This window comes from Notamacropus eugenii, chromosome 5 (assembly GCF_028372415.1).
Source record: "Notamacropus eugenii isolate mMacEug1 chromosome 5, mMacEug1.pri_v2, whole genome shotgun sequence".
Lineage (NCBI taxonomy): Eukaryota > Metazoa > Chordata > Mammalia > Diprotodontia > Macropodidae > Notamacropus > Notamacropus eugenii.
This window is the reverse complement of record NC_092876.1, coordinates 353223104-353241288: the sequence shown is the minus strand read 5'-3', so window position 1 is coordinate 353241288 and position 18185 is coordinate 353223104. Positions and strand designations below refer to the sequence as shown.

At 40.1% G+C, this 18185-nt stretch overlaps 1 protein-coding gene across 50 annotated transcripts in view; it reads right to left on the bottom strand.

Annotated features, from left to right (window-relative positions):
- ZBTB20 (zinc finger and BTB domain containing 20) overlaps window positions 1-18185 on the bottom strand; it is a 1002935-nt gene that overhangs the window by 26838 nt on the left and 957912 nt on the right. For all 50 annotated transcript variants that reach the window (XM_072616769.1, XM_072616772.1, XM_072616737.1 and 47 more), the window contains one exon: window positions 14089-15726. In XM_072616769.1, the coding sequence (XP_072472870.1) occupies window positions 14089-15706 (1618 nt within the window). In that variant the 5' untranslated portion in view covers window positions 15707-15726. The remainder of the gene's footprint in view (window positions 1-14088; window positions 15727-18185) is intronic.

Here is an 18185-nt window from a genome sequence, read left to right as displayed (position 1 = left end):
AATGCATTATGTACATCTTTGCCTTATTAACAAAGTCAGCAATAATAATTAAGCATAAATTAGCAGGGTTTGTTTGTTTTGATGACCCCAGGTTTTTAGGCTTAAAGGGGGGATACAAGTGAGACTCAGGCTCTCTGGTAAGACTGCTTGCCAAGATACAAAATAGTTGCAGTTTTCTGCAGTTTGTGTCTTCTTTATATCTCTTCCCTCCCTGTCTTGTCTTGTTTGGTTTGAAATTGGGCTTTTGGTTTCAACGGTGAGGGACTTTCTCTACCCATGCAGCTCACTACCTTCTCTGAACTTGAGTGCCTAATAGACAATGAACTCCATTCCTTCCTCCTCTCCCACATCCAGTTCCTTTCTCCCTTTAAGCCATGGCTCAATACTATTGTCAGCTTGAAACCTTGCCTAATCTCCTCAACTGCTGAGCGCCCTGCCTGCCATACTACCTTGTATTCAAATACACTGTGTATGTTTGTATAGACTGACTGTATATTTATGCTACCTCTATTTTCATCTGTACTTGCTCTCTTCCATCACTAGAACATGAGTTCCTTGTGGGCAATGCCTGTTTTATTCTTTGTATCTTTAGCATCTATTATGATGGACACTTAATAAATATCTGTGGATTAACTGGTTGATTTGCCTGGCAGGTGGCAGAGTAGAGCCTTGAACCCAAGTCTTCCTAAAGACAGCTCTTTATCCAATACTTCATGAGGCTGTCCGATCCTTTGGTGTCACTTTTCAAAGACATCAGTATTTCTATATTCAGGAGTTTCCTTTTCCTTTCTCATTCCAATGTCTCTAATCTTTTTTGGTCTCAGAAATCAAATAACCAAGCAAGTTAGAATTATACCCAAGAATAAGGGTCTGGTGCACTTTTCTATGAGTAAAGCACAAGAGCCTTAATGCATGGACTTTGAATGCTTGGAGGCCCCCTTTTGGGGGTGGGGTTACTTCTTGGTTTTCAGTTATGTTCTAGGTGGGTGAGGTATATTAAATGACTTCTACTTTTCATCCACTGCCCTGCCTGGTTTTAACTCCATGGAATAAGCTTCCCCTTCAGGATAAGCTCATCACTTCTAAATTCACTACCATGACACCACCTCCCTCAATCTTTTATCTTCTCTGTTCGGAGGGATGAAGTGGGGAGGACCAAACTCCTCTCAAATTCTTCATATATATATAGGGCAGAAATTGACTTCTCAGTTCAGTCCACTCTGCATCTTCTGCTCTGTCTGGTTTTCAGCTCCATACAACAAGATACCCTCTCCTCACTATCCCTGCCCCCCCCGCCCCTTGTATGTTGTCTCCTTCTTCTGAATGTAAACTCCTTGTGAACAGCTTTTATTAACTGTATCCCCAGTGCTCAGCACAGTGTCTGGCATATAGTGGCCACTTAAATGTTTACTGGATGGGACTGGATTGATTTAGTCCATGATACTTCCCAACAATAGTTATCCAGGAAGCATATCCACAGTAAATATCCCAGTTTACAACTTACAGCATCTCTTCTAAATGCTTGAGTTTCCATTAACTTCTCTGGGAATACAATCCCGCCATTTATTCGAAACATCAAAGGCAAGACGTTTATTTTTAAATTCAGTCTATATTATAAGGCACTCAATGAATAAATTCTCTGGCTCAACTCTATTCTTATATTATTTTGAGATGTTTTGAAAAAATGACAAATTTTAAAGATAAAAGATTTAAGGAAAAGTTAATTGTTTTTCTGAGATGTTTGGTGGTTGTCTGAGGCTGAACTCATTCAAATAATTTTTAAACAATTTTAGCCATCCTATAATATTTTTACTTTAGCTGTTGCTAAATGCTTTGGCCTCTCATCTTTTTATCTCCACAAATTTCTTTTCCTTCTGCGTACTGTTTATGAGCCTGAACTCTCCTAGCTAAAATGAAAAGGGTTTAAAATAAGTCTTTTTAAACAAATTCAGTGGGGTTTGAGGACTTTAAAAAGCTTTACTAACCCTACTGCTTTTTCAGCTTGGTGACTATGCACTGTCTCTTGCTAAGATAGGGATACTGTAAGTCTGAGACACATCTACTGAGCCAGGTATTTTTGGAAGGGACAGTTTTACTTTTATTCAAGATGTTTTACCAGAGACTACCAAAGGAGGGCTGGGCCTGAAGTTAGGAAGACCCAAGTTCTAATCGTACCTCAGGTATCCATCTGAGTTGACAGAAGGAGTTTCCTATGCCAAGGAAAATCACAAGTCTACAACCCTCAAAAAACTTTACCTGAAAAAGCTATAAAGGACTTGGCTGGAGGGGGCGGAACTTTTCTAATCATAGTTCAAAGTTATGAAGAAATGTGAAAATGGAGCTAGAATAATTTTCTAGGTGTATGACTGAAGGGGAAAAAGATAAGTTGGCTGTGTTATGAAGAACAACAAAATACATTTGAGACACTTGTGACTTCTGGGGAGAAAGCTCAAAGAACTGAATACCTAAACTTTGAAAATAGTCTTCTATCAAATATCTGGCATGATGGAGGGAAGAAGTACGGGTAATCCAAAAGGCAAAAGACATTCCTGTGTTATATGATTTTTCTTGATAGCAGGCTAATTATGTTTGGCTTAGGTTAGTATTTATCTACATTTCTTGGTGGAAGAAACCAGTCAATAAATAATCTGGGTTTTAGGACAAAGCCCTGGGATTTGAAAAGGTTGCTTCAAATAATCCACAAAGTAGATAATCCACATACAGATTCAATAATTGAGAGTTCATGACATAGTTTACTCTCAATTATGCATACTAATGGAGGAGAACATTAGCATGAATAATACAAGACAGCATATCACATGCTTAGAGCATTTCTTTAATGCCAGAGTGTCATCTAAATCATATAGATGGAAAACCCAAATAGGAAGAAAAGTAGGAGCTTGAAGGCAGTTGTAAGGGTGGAAGCAATGAATTTCAACACTATGCTCCATCCTCTTTGATTCCTTACCCTCCAAATAGCCATTTTTCAATTCCTTATCTTGGACCAATGAGCAATGGTGAGACAGCTAGAAAGAATTATGCTGTTTGATTGACATGTAAAAGATGTTTTTGCATTAAAAGACAGAAGAGGAGACTGCCTAGCTCAGCTGCTTCTGCTGTTGCTTCCCATAGGCTAAAATCTCCAGTCCAAAGCTACTCATGATCATGACATCCAGACGCTGAATAGCTGGCTTCTGTGTTCACTCAACAAACAACATTTCTTTCAGGTGAATTTCCTACAAGCCCCTTAAGGTACATCACATGATTGTTTAAGAGAATGCTTGGGATAATCACTGTCTCCTTCAGTCTCCTGACCTCTTCTCCATGGCTGCCTGTTATATTAATCTGGGACAATTAAGAGGTTAGTAAAGAGTACTATAGAGGAAGCTGGAACCTATTACATACCAAGGTAATAAGGGAACTTAGATGAGAATGGAAATAGACTAAGGCTTTATAAGGTGACAGATGGGAAAAGTAGGAGGAAAAAGCCAGCCAGGGAATGTAATGAGTCAGGAAAAGTGGCCACAGGGCTGTCTGGGCAGTAGCAAAGGAGGTAGGCCCTGGTGTGTGCCCATAATCTGAATGTAGATAATGACAACTTGACTGCTGCTCTAAAAAAGTTTAGTACCCACTGTGGACCTATTTCCTGGTTCCTCTGAACTTTATATAGCTCCTCCAAGCTCCAAAGGGGCCTATTATCTTAGAGATACTCAGCAGGGTAGGGGGTACAGGTAGGCTAATGGGTTTTCAATCATGTTCTACATTAATGAAGTGCTTAAAAATTTGAGGCAAGTAATTGTAAAGAAGGTCCCTTCTGTCTAACTACCAAGGCACTGGTACTCTATCCTGAACCTATTTCTGACTCTTACTTTGTTCTTGTGGGAAAGTCTTCATTTTTGTGTCTGCAAATGACATCATTACCTAAAGTACTCACAGCTTCAGCAACAATCTGAAATACCCTGAATTTAAGAACTTTCTTCCAAGAACCTCGGTGAGCTTAACCTAACTTATCTCGTTTTATTTTTACAGTTCTCTAATGCAGGGCTTCTTAAACTTTTCCCACTGTTGACCTCTTTAGCACTTCTTAAACTGTGGGACCAGAAGTCATGTTTGCTGTTGTTTTTGGAGAGGGTAGGGAAGACTGGACCTGAGATTTTATCTGTGTAGTGCCTCCTGGTGAGGAACTTATTCTGTTAGTTCATATTAGTAACTTCTCTGCAATTGCCTGGGAGCACTGAAAAGGTAAGGGGCTATCCATGGATCATGTGACCAATAAGTGTCAGAGATAAGCTTGAACCCACCTTCCTAATTCCCGAAGGCCAGCTCCTTAAACCCGTGGTATCAAACTCATAGAAATGAGGACCACTAATCCATGCACAAGAATCCCTGCTGGGTTACATATTGACTTAGTTTTAAACTGTAATGAATGGTATCTGTTTTATTGTATTTGTATTTATTTTGTTAACTATTTCCCAATTACATTTTAGTCTGGTTCAGGCTGTACTGGAACTTTGTGGCCTGTTGGACACTTCTGCTCCAGAAACTGCTATCTCTACTTAATGATAAGAAGAGAAGTAAGTCTTACACAGTCACTGAGTTAATAGTAGCACCAAGGTAAAGATCCAGGTTTCTGACCCAATTTCTGAATTTCATGCCACTCTTTCCCTGCCCTTTCTACTACTCTGTCAAATGTGCTTCACAAATGCAAGGCATTACTTGTGATTCGTATAACACCACACATGCCTCCTAAATGACTTTAACAAGGCTTGGGGATTTGGAGACATGACAGTCCCAAAAAGTAGGTCAATTTCTCTTCTATTTACATGTTTATAACTATTTTTGTTGCACAAAATTCCTACATTTTTCCTCTGGACCTCAATGTCCTCAACTGTAAAATTGGGGGGGGAGGGGGAGAGAATGAATTAGATAAATTTTAAAGTCCAGTTACCTTTAACATTCTATTTTCTAAGTGGCCTCTAAAACTTAGTAGTCAAATAGTTGATAGTGTTAACATATGTGATAAGTGCGTTACAAATTTGATCTATTTGATCTTCAAAACAACCTCAGCATGTTGGTGTTTTTATTATTCCCATTTTATAACTGAGAAAGCCAAAGCCAACGACGGTTAAGTGACTTGCCCAGGATAATCAGTCAGCTAGTAAGTATACAAGGTCAGGTCTGAACTCAGGTCTTTCTGACTCTATCAATGGTGCCACCTACCTACCACAAAGGTGGCACGTTCATGAAGAGAACTAGAGCATTTTTACTATATTACTACTATATTATAACGATTATTATAATGTAATGATGCCGTTATGTATATAATTATATTATTCCACAACCAAGGCCCATCTCTGATTCCATAATGTGGGATGGAGGTATCCTTGAGTTCTCAAAGGTCACTGAAATGCATACTCTATCAGGTTTTCACCAAGATAGAGAACTTCTGAGTATGGATCTAGCAATAAAATGAAAGTATTTCACCTGAGGACCAGCCTAGCAGAGGGAAGAGAGGCTCACCACCAGTTCAGCTGCAGAAAGGTGAAATTTTTTGCCACAGTAACATAGAGAGCTCTGTTCCTATCTTCTATGATGGAAGCAGCCCTCATGTTAATGAAATCAAAGTTCTTTGAAGTGCTGTCTTATTATACCACTATTATTATGAGTTCTGACAGCGAGAATGATATATGGAAAGTCTGAATCCTACAATGTCACCCTGGAAATAAGAAGAGAAAAAATACCTCCTGGACGTTTGGTGGAGGCTTCTATGGAAAATTTTCAGAGGGAGCTAGAAAGAGCGGCACAAAATCAGAAAATGTGGAAGGGTTATCCTCTGCACTGGTGGAAAGAGTATGCACATTAATAAGGCCATGGATCCATTGAAGTAGCTAAGTTATTAATAGACCTTATTGCTGAACCGTCAAAGCTTCTTGGACTAACAGACAAAATGATCACTTAAGCACATGGAAAGAAAAGGGCTTGTGTCTCTATTATAAATATTCTTTGGTCTGAATATAGTCTTTACCCCACTCCCCCATCTCTATTTTATAAAACTTGAATGCAGCCTATAACTGTTGAGATTTCTCAGAGTATGGGTGCCATGTTCTTTTCTTGTCAAAGAGATCTTATTTTAGGGGTATGACCAATATGATGATTATTAATAGTAGGAATATCTTTTTTAAAAGATTGATTCATTAGTATTTCATGATGTCTTTAGGAAGAGATAGCAAGTCAGGGACAACAAATATACTGCAAACCTTTGCCTCCAGCTCTAGCTCTAAGACAATTAGCTTTTCTTGCCATATTTTTCCCCCTTGCTTGTCTTTGCTACCTCCTTCCTCCCATGTCTAATAAAAGACAGCAACAAGAAACAAATTTTTAAAAATTGGATCAGTATTGCCCTATGGCAGCTACTTCACCTTACGTAAGTCTGGGAAATGTGCGGGCTCAGTTGTGCAATGGATAGAGGGCCAGGCCTGGAATCAGGAAGACTCATCTCTGTGAGTTCAAATCTGGTCTCAGACACGGACTAGTTGTGTGACGTTGGGTAAGTCACTTAACCCAGTTTGCCTCAATTTCCTCATATGTAAAATGAGCTGGAGAAGGAAACGGCAAGTATTACTCTGGTATTACTACCAACAATGAGGTCATGACTGAAATGACTCAACAACAAGTTCTATCAACATCAACAGCCAAACTAGCTTTGCCCTAGTCTGTATTTTTACCCCTCTGTATTTTTGGTCTTAGACCAAGGACAAGCAGGTGTAAGCTCATTGAAGGAGAAGCGCTCTAGCTAGACATGAAAGAACATTAGGAGAATGCTACCCTAAGATTTGGTTAGGGGACCCAGATTTAAAGCCTGACCTCAAGCAAGTCATTTAACCTCTCTAAGGCTCAGTTTCCTCATCTATAAAACAAGAAAACTGGGCCAGATGGCCTCTAAGGTTTCCTCCAACTCTAAGTCTGTGATCTCATGCTCTTCTGGTTGACTGTCCTTCTGTGTTACATGGAACTAGGGTATTCCATAGCAGAGTGTCTTACCATCTGGCTAGTGATGTTATGAATGGTCAGGATAGTGAAAATTCCACACCTTACAAAGACATTGTTTTGTTCATCAAGAAAATAGTGGCAATATGGATATCTGTGGATTATGCTCTCTCACTGAAAAAAGTAGAAGTTATAGAAGGAATGGGGAATAGAATGGATTTACATATAATGTCGAGTTAAATCCCCACTGTTAAGTATATCAACATTTTCATAGCATCCATGCATTCTGAAGCTTAAAAAATATAAATTTTCCCCCAAACTGACATTTACTACTAGAATTCACCTGAAAAGATTTGGTGGCAGAATTATATCCATCTTGAATAGCATCTTATCACTTACCATTACTTGCTATTTCCCAATTACACAGCTAGGTAAGGAGCTAATGAGATGAAGCATCTAAAATATGTTTAGCTCCTTGGAATATACAAATATGCATATTTGTATATACAAATGTGCAAGGCATATGTTACTCTTAACTTGTTCTAGCCTACACTGAACATATGACTCTGAGGGAGGAAATGTCTCACTTCTTTGGAAGTGAATGAACTACAACAATGGAGCATTTGGTTCTCTTTCCCTCCTTCCTCCTTTCTTTCCTATCAACAAATGTCTATTGAGAACTTTCTCTGTTCCAGGAACAAGTGCTTTGAGGGATACAAAGATGTATAAATCCCAATTCTTTCCCTCAGAGAACTTACAATCTAGTAGAGGAGATAAGATATACACATAAATAACTACAATACCAGGCAAACTGTGTGAATGCTGCAAGGATTTAGAACTAGAAGGGGACTTTGGAGAAGTTCTGTGCCTTCATTTTGTACAGAAGGAAATGGATACTCAATCAGTTAAGTGACTTGTTAAAAAAATTCCATATTTCCAAGATGACAGACTTAGACCTCAGAAACTGTCTAATTTGAATCCCTCCTTGTTACAGATGAGGAAATGGGATTAGGGAGGTTATATGGCTTGTCAAGTTCACACAGGTTATTAAGAAGCAGAATTTGAACCCAGGCCTTCTGAGTCTACATCTAATTCACTTTTCAATGGAAAACCCCAATATTAGATGAGTATAAATAATTTTGTTTTCTTTGTTTTCTAGTCTTCTACATGGAGATTTGGGAAGGGCAAGTCTTGTAAGAAGATTAGAACATGGAAGAATGACCACTGAATTTTTGAAAAATTTTTAATCTCAAGCATTTAATTTTTTAATTCTAGACTTAACAAACACCAAATAAAACTAGCATTTCATATATGTAGTAGAACTGAATAAGAGGCCTGAGCATGAATCTGTAAATCTCTTTTATATAATGCTTGCTTTAAAAAAAAATTATATAATAAATTCTACACATAACTTCCAAAGTTGTTCTGCTTGTCTGATTTTTTCTGGCCTTCTCTTGTTCTTTTCTGAGTATTGAAAACAAAAAATGATTTTCAATGATCCATTTTTCTTCTACTTTTTAAAAAATTTGGCAACCCTATTTGGGTTTAGTTTAAATGGGGCAGGGAGAAGAAAATCATAGATCTCATTTATAGACCACTGTGCAAGTAGTCTAAGGCTTAAGTCCCGTGATGGTATCTCTCTGTGAATTCTACATTTTAGCAAAAATACAAACCTGTGAGACAATCAAGAGTTAATCTGCACTTTATAAGGAGTTTCATCACCATGTATGGTCTTAGCCAAAGTCTGGGGTGAGTGTTGACTACTGTACCCACTCTGATTTCTCTTTTTATTGTTCAGTCATTTTCAGTTACATCTGACTCTTCGTGACCCCTTTTGGGGTTTTCGTGATAAAGATACTGAAGTGTTTGCCATTTCCTTCTCCAACTCATTTTATAGATGAGGAAACCAGGCAAATAGGGTAAAGTGACTAAGGACGGATTTGAACTCACAAAGTTAAATCTTCTTGACTCCAGGTCCAGCACTGTGCCACCTAGATGACTTCTTTAGTGTCAGCCTAGTCCTCTCTCTGGGTTTTTGAGACTACAATCGAGTTAAGAGGACAACCAAGCTCAGTACCACACGAGGGAGGGTGATAGACACACATCAATTAAATGACAACATTGGATGCCAATTCCTGGAGCCTCTTAATTGAAGAGGTATATGAATTTGTATGGCTACTACTTTAAAAAACTGAGATTAGATGGGGACCAATCCTTCCTTGTGGCTTGCCCATGTGACAGGATGGTTTGAAAAGCTGTATATCCACATGAAAATTATGTGTCTTAAGGTGATAGATATCATGCCATGAACTCTCATGAAGAGGGTAAACCCATACTCTCAGAGGTGCATGAATGGGACATGTGTCCTCTAGAGTTATAGACTTCAACAGATTCAGAACTTCAGTCAAAATAAAATATTGATTTCAGAGCCCTTGCCAAATTGAGATAAGATTCAGGATATGTCCTATATATTATGTCGAACTGATTATATTTTTCCTTTACATTAAGCCTTACAATTAGAATGATCTCCAAATGGAATGAATGTGCTATTTCAGAAATAGTGGGCTCTCTTCAATGTGGTATAGGGATTCTTTTTTAAGTACAGGTTGGACTAAATGGTAACAGGGACCCTTCCAACTCTTAAATTCTGTAATTCTTGACCTTGGCTTATATGATTATGTTTTTATATTCCTTTTGGATGCCCATTTCCTCTTCTGTTGGCTTGACAGGCACAATATTGGAGATCTGACATTCTTAAAGTTGGGATTATACATATATATTATACATACATACACATATACTCAAGTGAGATTCTGTGCTTTGCTAATTTGTATCTCTGACATTCTTTTTGAAGGTTTGGACAATTTTTTTTCTATCAGTCCTTATCCTTCCATCTTTTTTGATCCAGCTAGGGACATATGACTTAAAGGGGTTTGGTTGATAACAGTGACAGAAAAAAAAAAGATGCTTTTTTTTTTCTCAGAGTAACTGTTATCCCTCCTTTGGTCCATATCTGATATAGACTGTAACGTGAAGTAGAACAAATACTGAGTCTTTAATCCTAATATAAAATTTCCAGAAATGTCTGGGAGTGATAGCAGGAGAGGAAGTATGAAAGAAGACAAGAAAGGAAAGATAGCCTCAAGAAGGTACACATTAATTGTCTCTGAGAAGAAAAAGACCCCTCATTTTCTTTATTGTTTATACAATAGTGGTGACACTAGTTTTCTGGAAAAGTGGAAAAAAATTGGGTCATCATAATGTGTTGGGATGACAGAATAGTTTGTATTATTTTTGATTCTTCTCTGAATCTCTCATTTCCAAACAATTTCTTGTGATTCTGATTTATTTACACTCTTGGTTTTTCTGGTCCATTCAGTGAATAGACTTCTTTAAAGTCTATTCACTTTATTTTCTGGCCAAGTGTGAGTGAGCTTGAGAAATGCCTATAGGGAGTAAGGAGACTTCTACTATGGTCTGCTAATGGATGGAATGTGGCTAGGTAAAGGATTTTCTTTCCTTTTCTAGGAAGATATTCAATAAACATAAAAATAATCCTTCTTCAAAAGAAGAAGGATGAAAAGAATTCTTGGTTATAAAGGAAGCCCAGGCAAATATGAAGAACTAATACAATCAGTCACAAATTCCAGAGATTTTTCACTACTGAGTAGATAGATGCCTTCTAGTTATTTCAATTTTTATCTTATAAGCTTGGGGAAACAAGAAACTCCAGAAGGCTTCTGAATAGAAGCAAAGGTGTGCAATATGTTACTATGATCATCACTATGGTAAACATGCCATTTAAAATTTCATTTTAATTCTATAGTAAAGCCTCAGTATTTTGGACCTCATTAAATTCTCTGTGATTTTGACTGAGTAAGAAACTTAATAATTTCAGGTTCAATTTCCCCATCTATAAAAAAAAGAGTGTTGAGAATAGAAGATCCCCAAGCTCCATTTCAGCTCTAACACTTCACAAGGTATGGATATCATGCTACTTCTAGGTGGGTCAGGTGCTAGAGTGCTTGGGCCGGGAGTCACGAAGAACTCAGTTCAGATCCATTCTTGGACACTTATGAACTATGTGTCCCAAGCAAGTCACTTAACTTCTGCCAGCCTCAGCTTTCTCAACTGTAAAATGGGGATAACAATAATGATGATGACGATAATAAAAATGAAAATAACAATAACCTATGTCCCAGAATTGCTGTGAGGATCTCATCTGATCTGATTCAATTTGAGATAATATTTGTAAAGAGCTTAGCATAGTAGTACCTGGCACATAGTAGGCACTTAATAAATACTGGTTTCCTCCCTCTCTCCCTATCTCAATATTGGGTTTCTTGACCAACTAGCTGTGTCTGGCAAGGAGCTGGAGAAGGAAAAGAGATGTCAAAAGCCTATTCACAAAGAAGAGGTAGAACAAAGAAAGACAATGCATATTATAGTGCGTGGTTTTAAATAAGCATTTTTTAAAAATTTCTCATGTGTGCTGACCTCTTCCTTTTGAGAAATACGTGTGAGTCCTCCACACAGGAGCTACCAACAATTTTTATTAAGTCAATAGATCGTAGAATTCTCTTTTGGATTCACAACAATATTGTGCAATATTTCAGGATATCTGAATTTTCAATAACTGAAAAAGACAGCACAGACTCATGGAATGAGCCCTGAGTCCAAACTGCTACAGAGATGATCCTGGGCAAGTCACTAAACTCCTCTGTGTGTGTTAGTTTACTCATCTGGAAAACGGGAATGATAATACTGCTGGTACATACTTGATAGGGTTGCTATTATGATCAAATGACATCCTGTTTATAAAGCACTTGTCATCAAATACCGATTTATAAATTAAGCTTATTATGACTAACAATGATCAACAATCTATGCATTGATAATAATATGCGATATGTGTGACTATAAAGTAATGAAAAAGGCTTTACAAGCCTCACACAGAATTCGCCTCACTGCTTTTTTGTAACCTTTCCATAGCAGATATTAGATGTCTTAGGTTTTTTGTCACTCCTTCTGAGTTTCTTTAGAGCGATGGGATCCTGTCCCCTTTACTCCTCCCTATTATACTCTGAGCTCTTTGAAAGCAGCCACTGCTTTTCACTTTTCTTTGTGTCCCCAGCATTTAACATAGTGCTGGCACACACTAGGCATTAAATAAGTGTTTACTGACTGACTTTTCCAGGGGTGCATAGAGAATTGTGAAGTGTGTTACAGCTGAGGCAAGACCAGGGAACCTAGGTGCATCCTTTCTGTTTTGGCTTTTGAAGATTTAGATGAAGAGTTTCCATTTTTTTTTTTTAAAGATAATGAACTCTTCCAGTAAGGCAAAAGAGCTGGCAGGCCATTTATTCCAGCCCATTTCAATCTCTACCTATAAGAATTCCAGAATGAATGGGGTGCTGCTGTGTTTCTTTCTATTCTTTTGAGGGAGGTAATAAACTATTATTCAATAACTGTGGCCTTACTGGAAAATTAGGACCGAAGAGTCCACACTGAAGACTACCTGGTGAATCTTTCACAGTGCAACAGATGTTTGTGGAAAACATTTTGAGAATCACTGAATCACTGTTCTAATCTTACATGAACAACAGAGAGAGTCTCATACGAATAATACAATTTCTTATACTCATAATAACTGAAGTTTGATGTTGTAAACTGACTGCTAGCCTTTACATCCAACATGCAAATTTGCAAAGTAATTCAAGATTTTGTATGAGCAAATATATAGTCATTTGGGGTTAACCAAAGAATCTGCATTGGAGAAATATGAAAAGAGACCAACAGGCAAGTTTTAGTAGTACACTAGAACTTTGTGAATGACATTTTAGTGGTTATTTTCAAAATATGGTCCCAAGAGATTATGAATTTGATTTTCCTAGGTCAGTAGAAAAAATCATTTAGAGTGAATATGCAATGTAAGAAAAGGAGTTATCTAACCCAACTAAACTGAATTAGAGACACTTTCTTTCCTGAGTGAAATCATGACTACAGAACAGCTACATCACGGCTTGCTGTGTGTGGTAACAGAAGGCAGTGAATATGTATATTTTTCCAGGCCAGGTCCAGATTACAACCAGAATTCATGTATTCCTCCCCAAGTACCAGGTCTACTGACCTGTTATAGGTTGGGGGAGGCTGAAAAGGAAAGGTGAGCCTCACTGAATGCTTCAAGGATACTTTGATACTGGTGCTCACACCATCTACTTGAATGTTTTTTCTGTGATTACACTTGGAGGCATTAACAAGCCACATATGATTAACTACTGACAAAGTGGAGAAGTTCTTCCTCAGGTATGAACTTTCCATTCATTTCAGTTTTCACTTTGACATTTAGGACTCTCTTCCAAGGTACCTAGTGTTCTCCTCACATTGCCTCCTGGATCCAGACTTTTCCTCACTTCTCCCTCCATAAGTCATCCCTATCATCTACCATCACATTTAAAACTTACCTGTTTTGTAGCTGATCCTCTAGAGTCCTGCTAGGTCATAGCTAGTTAATTTAAACTAATTTGTGTTCATCTGTATTGACACAGATGTGTTATCCCTCCTGTATTAGGATTTTAACAGGAATCTTCTGGAGTTAATGACTTAACCCCAAGGCTTGACTCTGATAATAGGAAATTCATGACCAATTGTCACCATTAGACATAAATATTTCCAAACTGGTGAAAACTGATAGCTTCCACAAGCCATACTATATCGGTGGCTAACCTCTGTGCCTACATGTGTAGGGGTTACCTTTGAAGTCATGATCTCCTAAAGAAGAAATGCATTAAAGAACCACTCTTCTGTCTTCTAGGAAACACAACATATTTAAGGGTGAACTATGCCTGATCATTTCTACTTCTTCTTAAAAGGCTCCTTCAAAAATGAATTATATTTTTGCCTTTCCAGGGCAGAGCGATCAGGAAGCAACACAGATAATCAGGCCCTCTGCACTGGTGATACAGAATGACAAGGGTTTGGGAGGACACCTTGGGTCTGGTTAGAACAAAGATTATTCATTAACCTCTAAGACCTCCATTATCCCCTCCCTTGTCTGTCTCCCAACTCAGCTGGGTGAGTCCCTGCAGGGCCAGCACTCACCTGTGTGTACGAACATGTGCTTAACGTAGTTCTGTTTGGCGGTGAAAGTCTTGTTGCAGAGAGTGCACTCATAAGGCTTTTTTTCCCCCTGCCCACTGGCTGTGCTGTGACCTGCAGATGGGGCCAGGGGCTGTGGGGCTGGCAGCTGGGCAGTAAAAGTTGACAGGCCAGGCTGGGACACTGTCACAAACTGGGTCTGCTGGCCTGCTAAGGGCTGGGGCAGGCTGAAGAGGAAAGGCTTGGGGCCACTGCCTGCGGTCTGTGTAGTGAAGAGGGCCGGCAGGTAAGTGTTGCCGGCTGTGCCAATGACCTGTGTGTTGCTGGTCAAGGTCAGGGGCATCCTCAGGTTGCTGGTGAGGGTTTCTGTCTGGCGTAGATAGAGCTGGGTACTTGGCAATGGTTGGGCAATCGATGTGTTGACCGAAGGCTGCAAGACTCCTTTCTCAGTGCTGTTGCTAACTGTGAGCACGGTACTGTCCATCTCCACATCATTGTTCCTCTCTGGGGAAGAAGAGTTGGCATCTAGATGCTGCTGCTGTGGCTGCTGCTGCTGTGGCTGCTGCTGTGGCTGTTGCTGTTGGCCACCCTCAGTGGGGAGATCATTTGGCTCAGTCTGAGAAGGCTCTGGCTGACCCTCTCGGACAATCCCGGCCATGAACTGCTGTTCAACAGAGTCAGGTTCTGTGCCAATGGAGGAGCTGACCCCCGAGTCAAAGCTCTCCCCCTTGGGCTCACTCTCGGTGCCTTCTGCCTGATCAGTGTCTTCTGTGCACTCCTCCGACTCATTGCGTTCCAGGATCTGCACCCTCTGCTGGCCATAGTAGTCATAGTCATCCTCCATCTCTTGTTTAATGTGGATATTCCCCACCAGAGTCTGGATCCGGACAGGGCGTGGTTGCTTTCGGCAGTGGGTGGTCTCTGGAGTGGTGGAAAGATATCGCTCCATCTGTTGTGAGCGTTCATGGATCCGGGTGATCCAGCTGGGGTCTTCCATGTGGTGATCTCTGGGCAGCCCAAGGGCTGTCTCATGGTGGCTAACCACAGCTCCGCTATAAAAGGAGCGCTCCCCACTGCCATTCTGCATGGAGCACGCATAGAGGGCCGAGTAGATCCTGTCTACACTGTGCTGGGAATGACTTTGTAGGTAGCCAGATTCTGTGTCACTGCTCTGCCCCGAGGTGCCTGACTCAGGGGTCCCCCTGGGTGTCTCCTGGCCAGAGTCCTGAATCACTGGGTAGACATCACCAACGTTCTGTGAAACAATCCGTGTGCACTCATCGATCACGGTCTTGATTTGGAGGATGCTGGCAGCTGTGAGGATCTGCAGGGCTTCTGACTGGGAGACCCGGAGTACCCCACTGTACATGAAATCAATGAGTTTTTGTACGGACTGGACTGAGACCACTGAGGGGATTTCAATGTCACTATAGCCCAGCAACAGCTTATCCTGGAAGAAGGGGCTGCCAGCGGCCAGCACACAGCGGTGGGCACGCAGCATGCTCCCGTGGATACGGACCGTCACGTCACAGAAGTGGCCACGGTTGCGCTGCTCGTTGAGGGTCTCGAGCACGGAATTGCTGAAGTTGTGAAGGTTGATGCTGTGAATGCGCTCGGTCATCCCCTTGCAACTGATGTCACCTGTAGCAAAGAAAAACACATAAGATAAAGGCATTTATTGGAGCTGCCTTGGATCTCTTTCTTGTTCAGCCTTTAGATTTGGGCTAATGCCTACTCCACTCCTGGCCATGCCAAGTGGCATAATCGGTGATACGGAAGCAATGCCCTGCACATGTTTTCATGGACTACATAGAGTACAGGAAAGGTAATATGTTATGTCAAGAGCTTGAATGTTGTCTAGACTTCTGAGCTAACCAGAATCAGTTATTTTGGATACAGAATCCATATTCTGGCATAATGGCTGCAGTCCTTGTCCACCAGCCCTCCATGTTTATATTCCCCGTGAAAGTCTGCTTCCAGGCAGGAGTCCTCAAAAGCCTAAGGCTTTTGAAAAAAAGTAAAACTAGATACATTATTTACTTAGAATACTTACTAAACTTATTTAACCCCCACTCAAGCAATAATGAAAGCAAACTATTAACTAATAAATTTTCAGCCCCTTCCTGATGCCTCTTTAGAATTGGTCAATCCCTGAGCTTGGTTAAATCCCTATACTTCCCTGAGCTGACAGAAAGTTCCCCATCTCACTTTATTGTACTCACAGACAAGAATGAATCCAACCCCTCGAACTTTCAAACATCTCTCATGTATTCATTTAATTAAATGAACAAACTCTTCCCTACCATTTATGCAAAATCCCTGAGAAAATGAAATTCCCTATTAGGTTAACTAAATGTTTCTTAGCTGAGGAACAGGTTATAGAATGCAAGCCAGCTTCAATCAACTCAAGAAAGTGACATCCCTATGCCTCTACACCATATCTATATGTGCTTGCTGTCTGTGAGGCCTTACACAAGGTTTTTCACAATGAGTATATAGGGAGTAGTTAAATTCTTTAAAGCTTAATGGGAAATTGGTGCCCAAAAGGTCACAAAATAGCAATCCTGACCCTGGGAAATGATTTTGTTACCACAGTTATGCTAATGATGACTGAATGAAAAACCATTTATTAATTGTTTATCACAGAGGTGTTAAACAAGTGGCTCGTGGGCTGCATGTGTTCTATAACACTTTCAAGGGCAGCCTGAAGAAGAATGAGAAGAGAGATGAGTATCATATGTGAGGAGCAGTAAGTGGGATGGTGTGGCTGGCTGTCCCATAGAGTGTGTGGAGTGGAGTAATGTGGAAGATGACTGGAGGTGTAGGAATAAGCTTTAAATGCTGTTGAGTGGATTTTATATTTCATCTACAAAATAATGGAGAGCCACTGGAGTTTACTGAGTGAGGGGTGGAGGAGAGTGACATGGTCAGAACTGGCTTTAGGAAAACTACATTGGTGGCCATATAGACGACAGGTAGGAGTGGGAAGAGACGTGAGGCAGGGAGACAAACAGGGTGCTCTTGTAAGGGCCCAGGGGAGAGATTGCTCCACATGTTGTCCATCCCTGGATAATGGCAGTGGAGAAAGGTGACTGTGATCTTAGTGATCTTAGGCAAGCTTCTGTTTTCTTTACAGAGGACAACACAGATCATTTATACCTGAGATTGCTACCTCTCTGGTCCCTTTAATCTGACTGAGCCAGTGTTTTCAGAAGGCAAACTGGTGGTGATTTATGATGGTTACTGTATCTGATCAGAAACACGAATATAAATCATCTCTATGACATGCAACTTTCAAAATGATTTTCCTAATGCACAGGTCTAACCACAGCATTCCCTGATCACTGCATTCCAGTGGCTCTCTCTTACTTCTAGGATCAAATACAAATTCCTCAGTTTGGAATGCAAAGGCTTTCACAACCCAGCTCCTTATTAAACATTGTGCCCTGCTTGGAAGGTAATCTTCCCTCTTCTTGACCGCTTAAGACTCCTAGTTTCCTTCAAAGCTCAGCTCCAGGAAGCCTTTCCAGAATCCCCCAGCCACTAGTGCCTGCCTCACAACAGCAACAAAAATCTGCCCAGATATCATACAGCTGGGGTTCCTCAGAGATAAGGATTAATAATTTGGGAGCAGTAGAAGGTTGTTGTGTATGTGTATATTTCTGAAGTGGTAGCTAGACTAGGCAAACAGACCAGAGAAAAAGAGAAAGGATGGGGAAATGTGGAGCAGTCTAGAAATGAGAGGTCATGTAAGAGAGGTGGAGGGATGGAGAGGTGGAATTTCAAAGTTCAGAATCTTGAAGGTGTTATCATTCAGTGCCATGTCAAGATGAGGGTAGTGTGGTCTGAGGAGTTAACTGGAACTGAAGAGGTGGAGAAATTGAATGTTTAAGATGTTAGAGGATCATAACCATGACTGCTTAAGTCCTCAAAGATGACTATAGAGGATGGAATGGAGAGGAGGGGTGTGTGTGTGTGTGTGTGAGTGTGTGTGTGTATGTGTGTGTGTGAAAGAAATAAGCATTTATTAAGCACCCATTATATGCCAGATGCTGTGCTAAGCACTTTATATCATCCTCACAATAACCCTATGAGGTAGA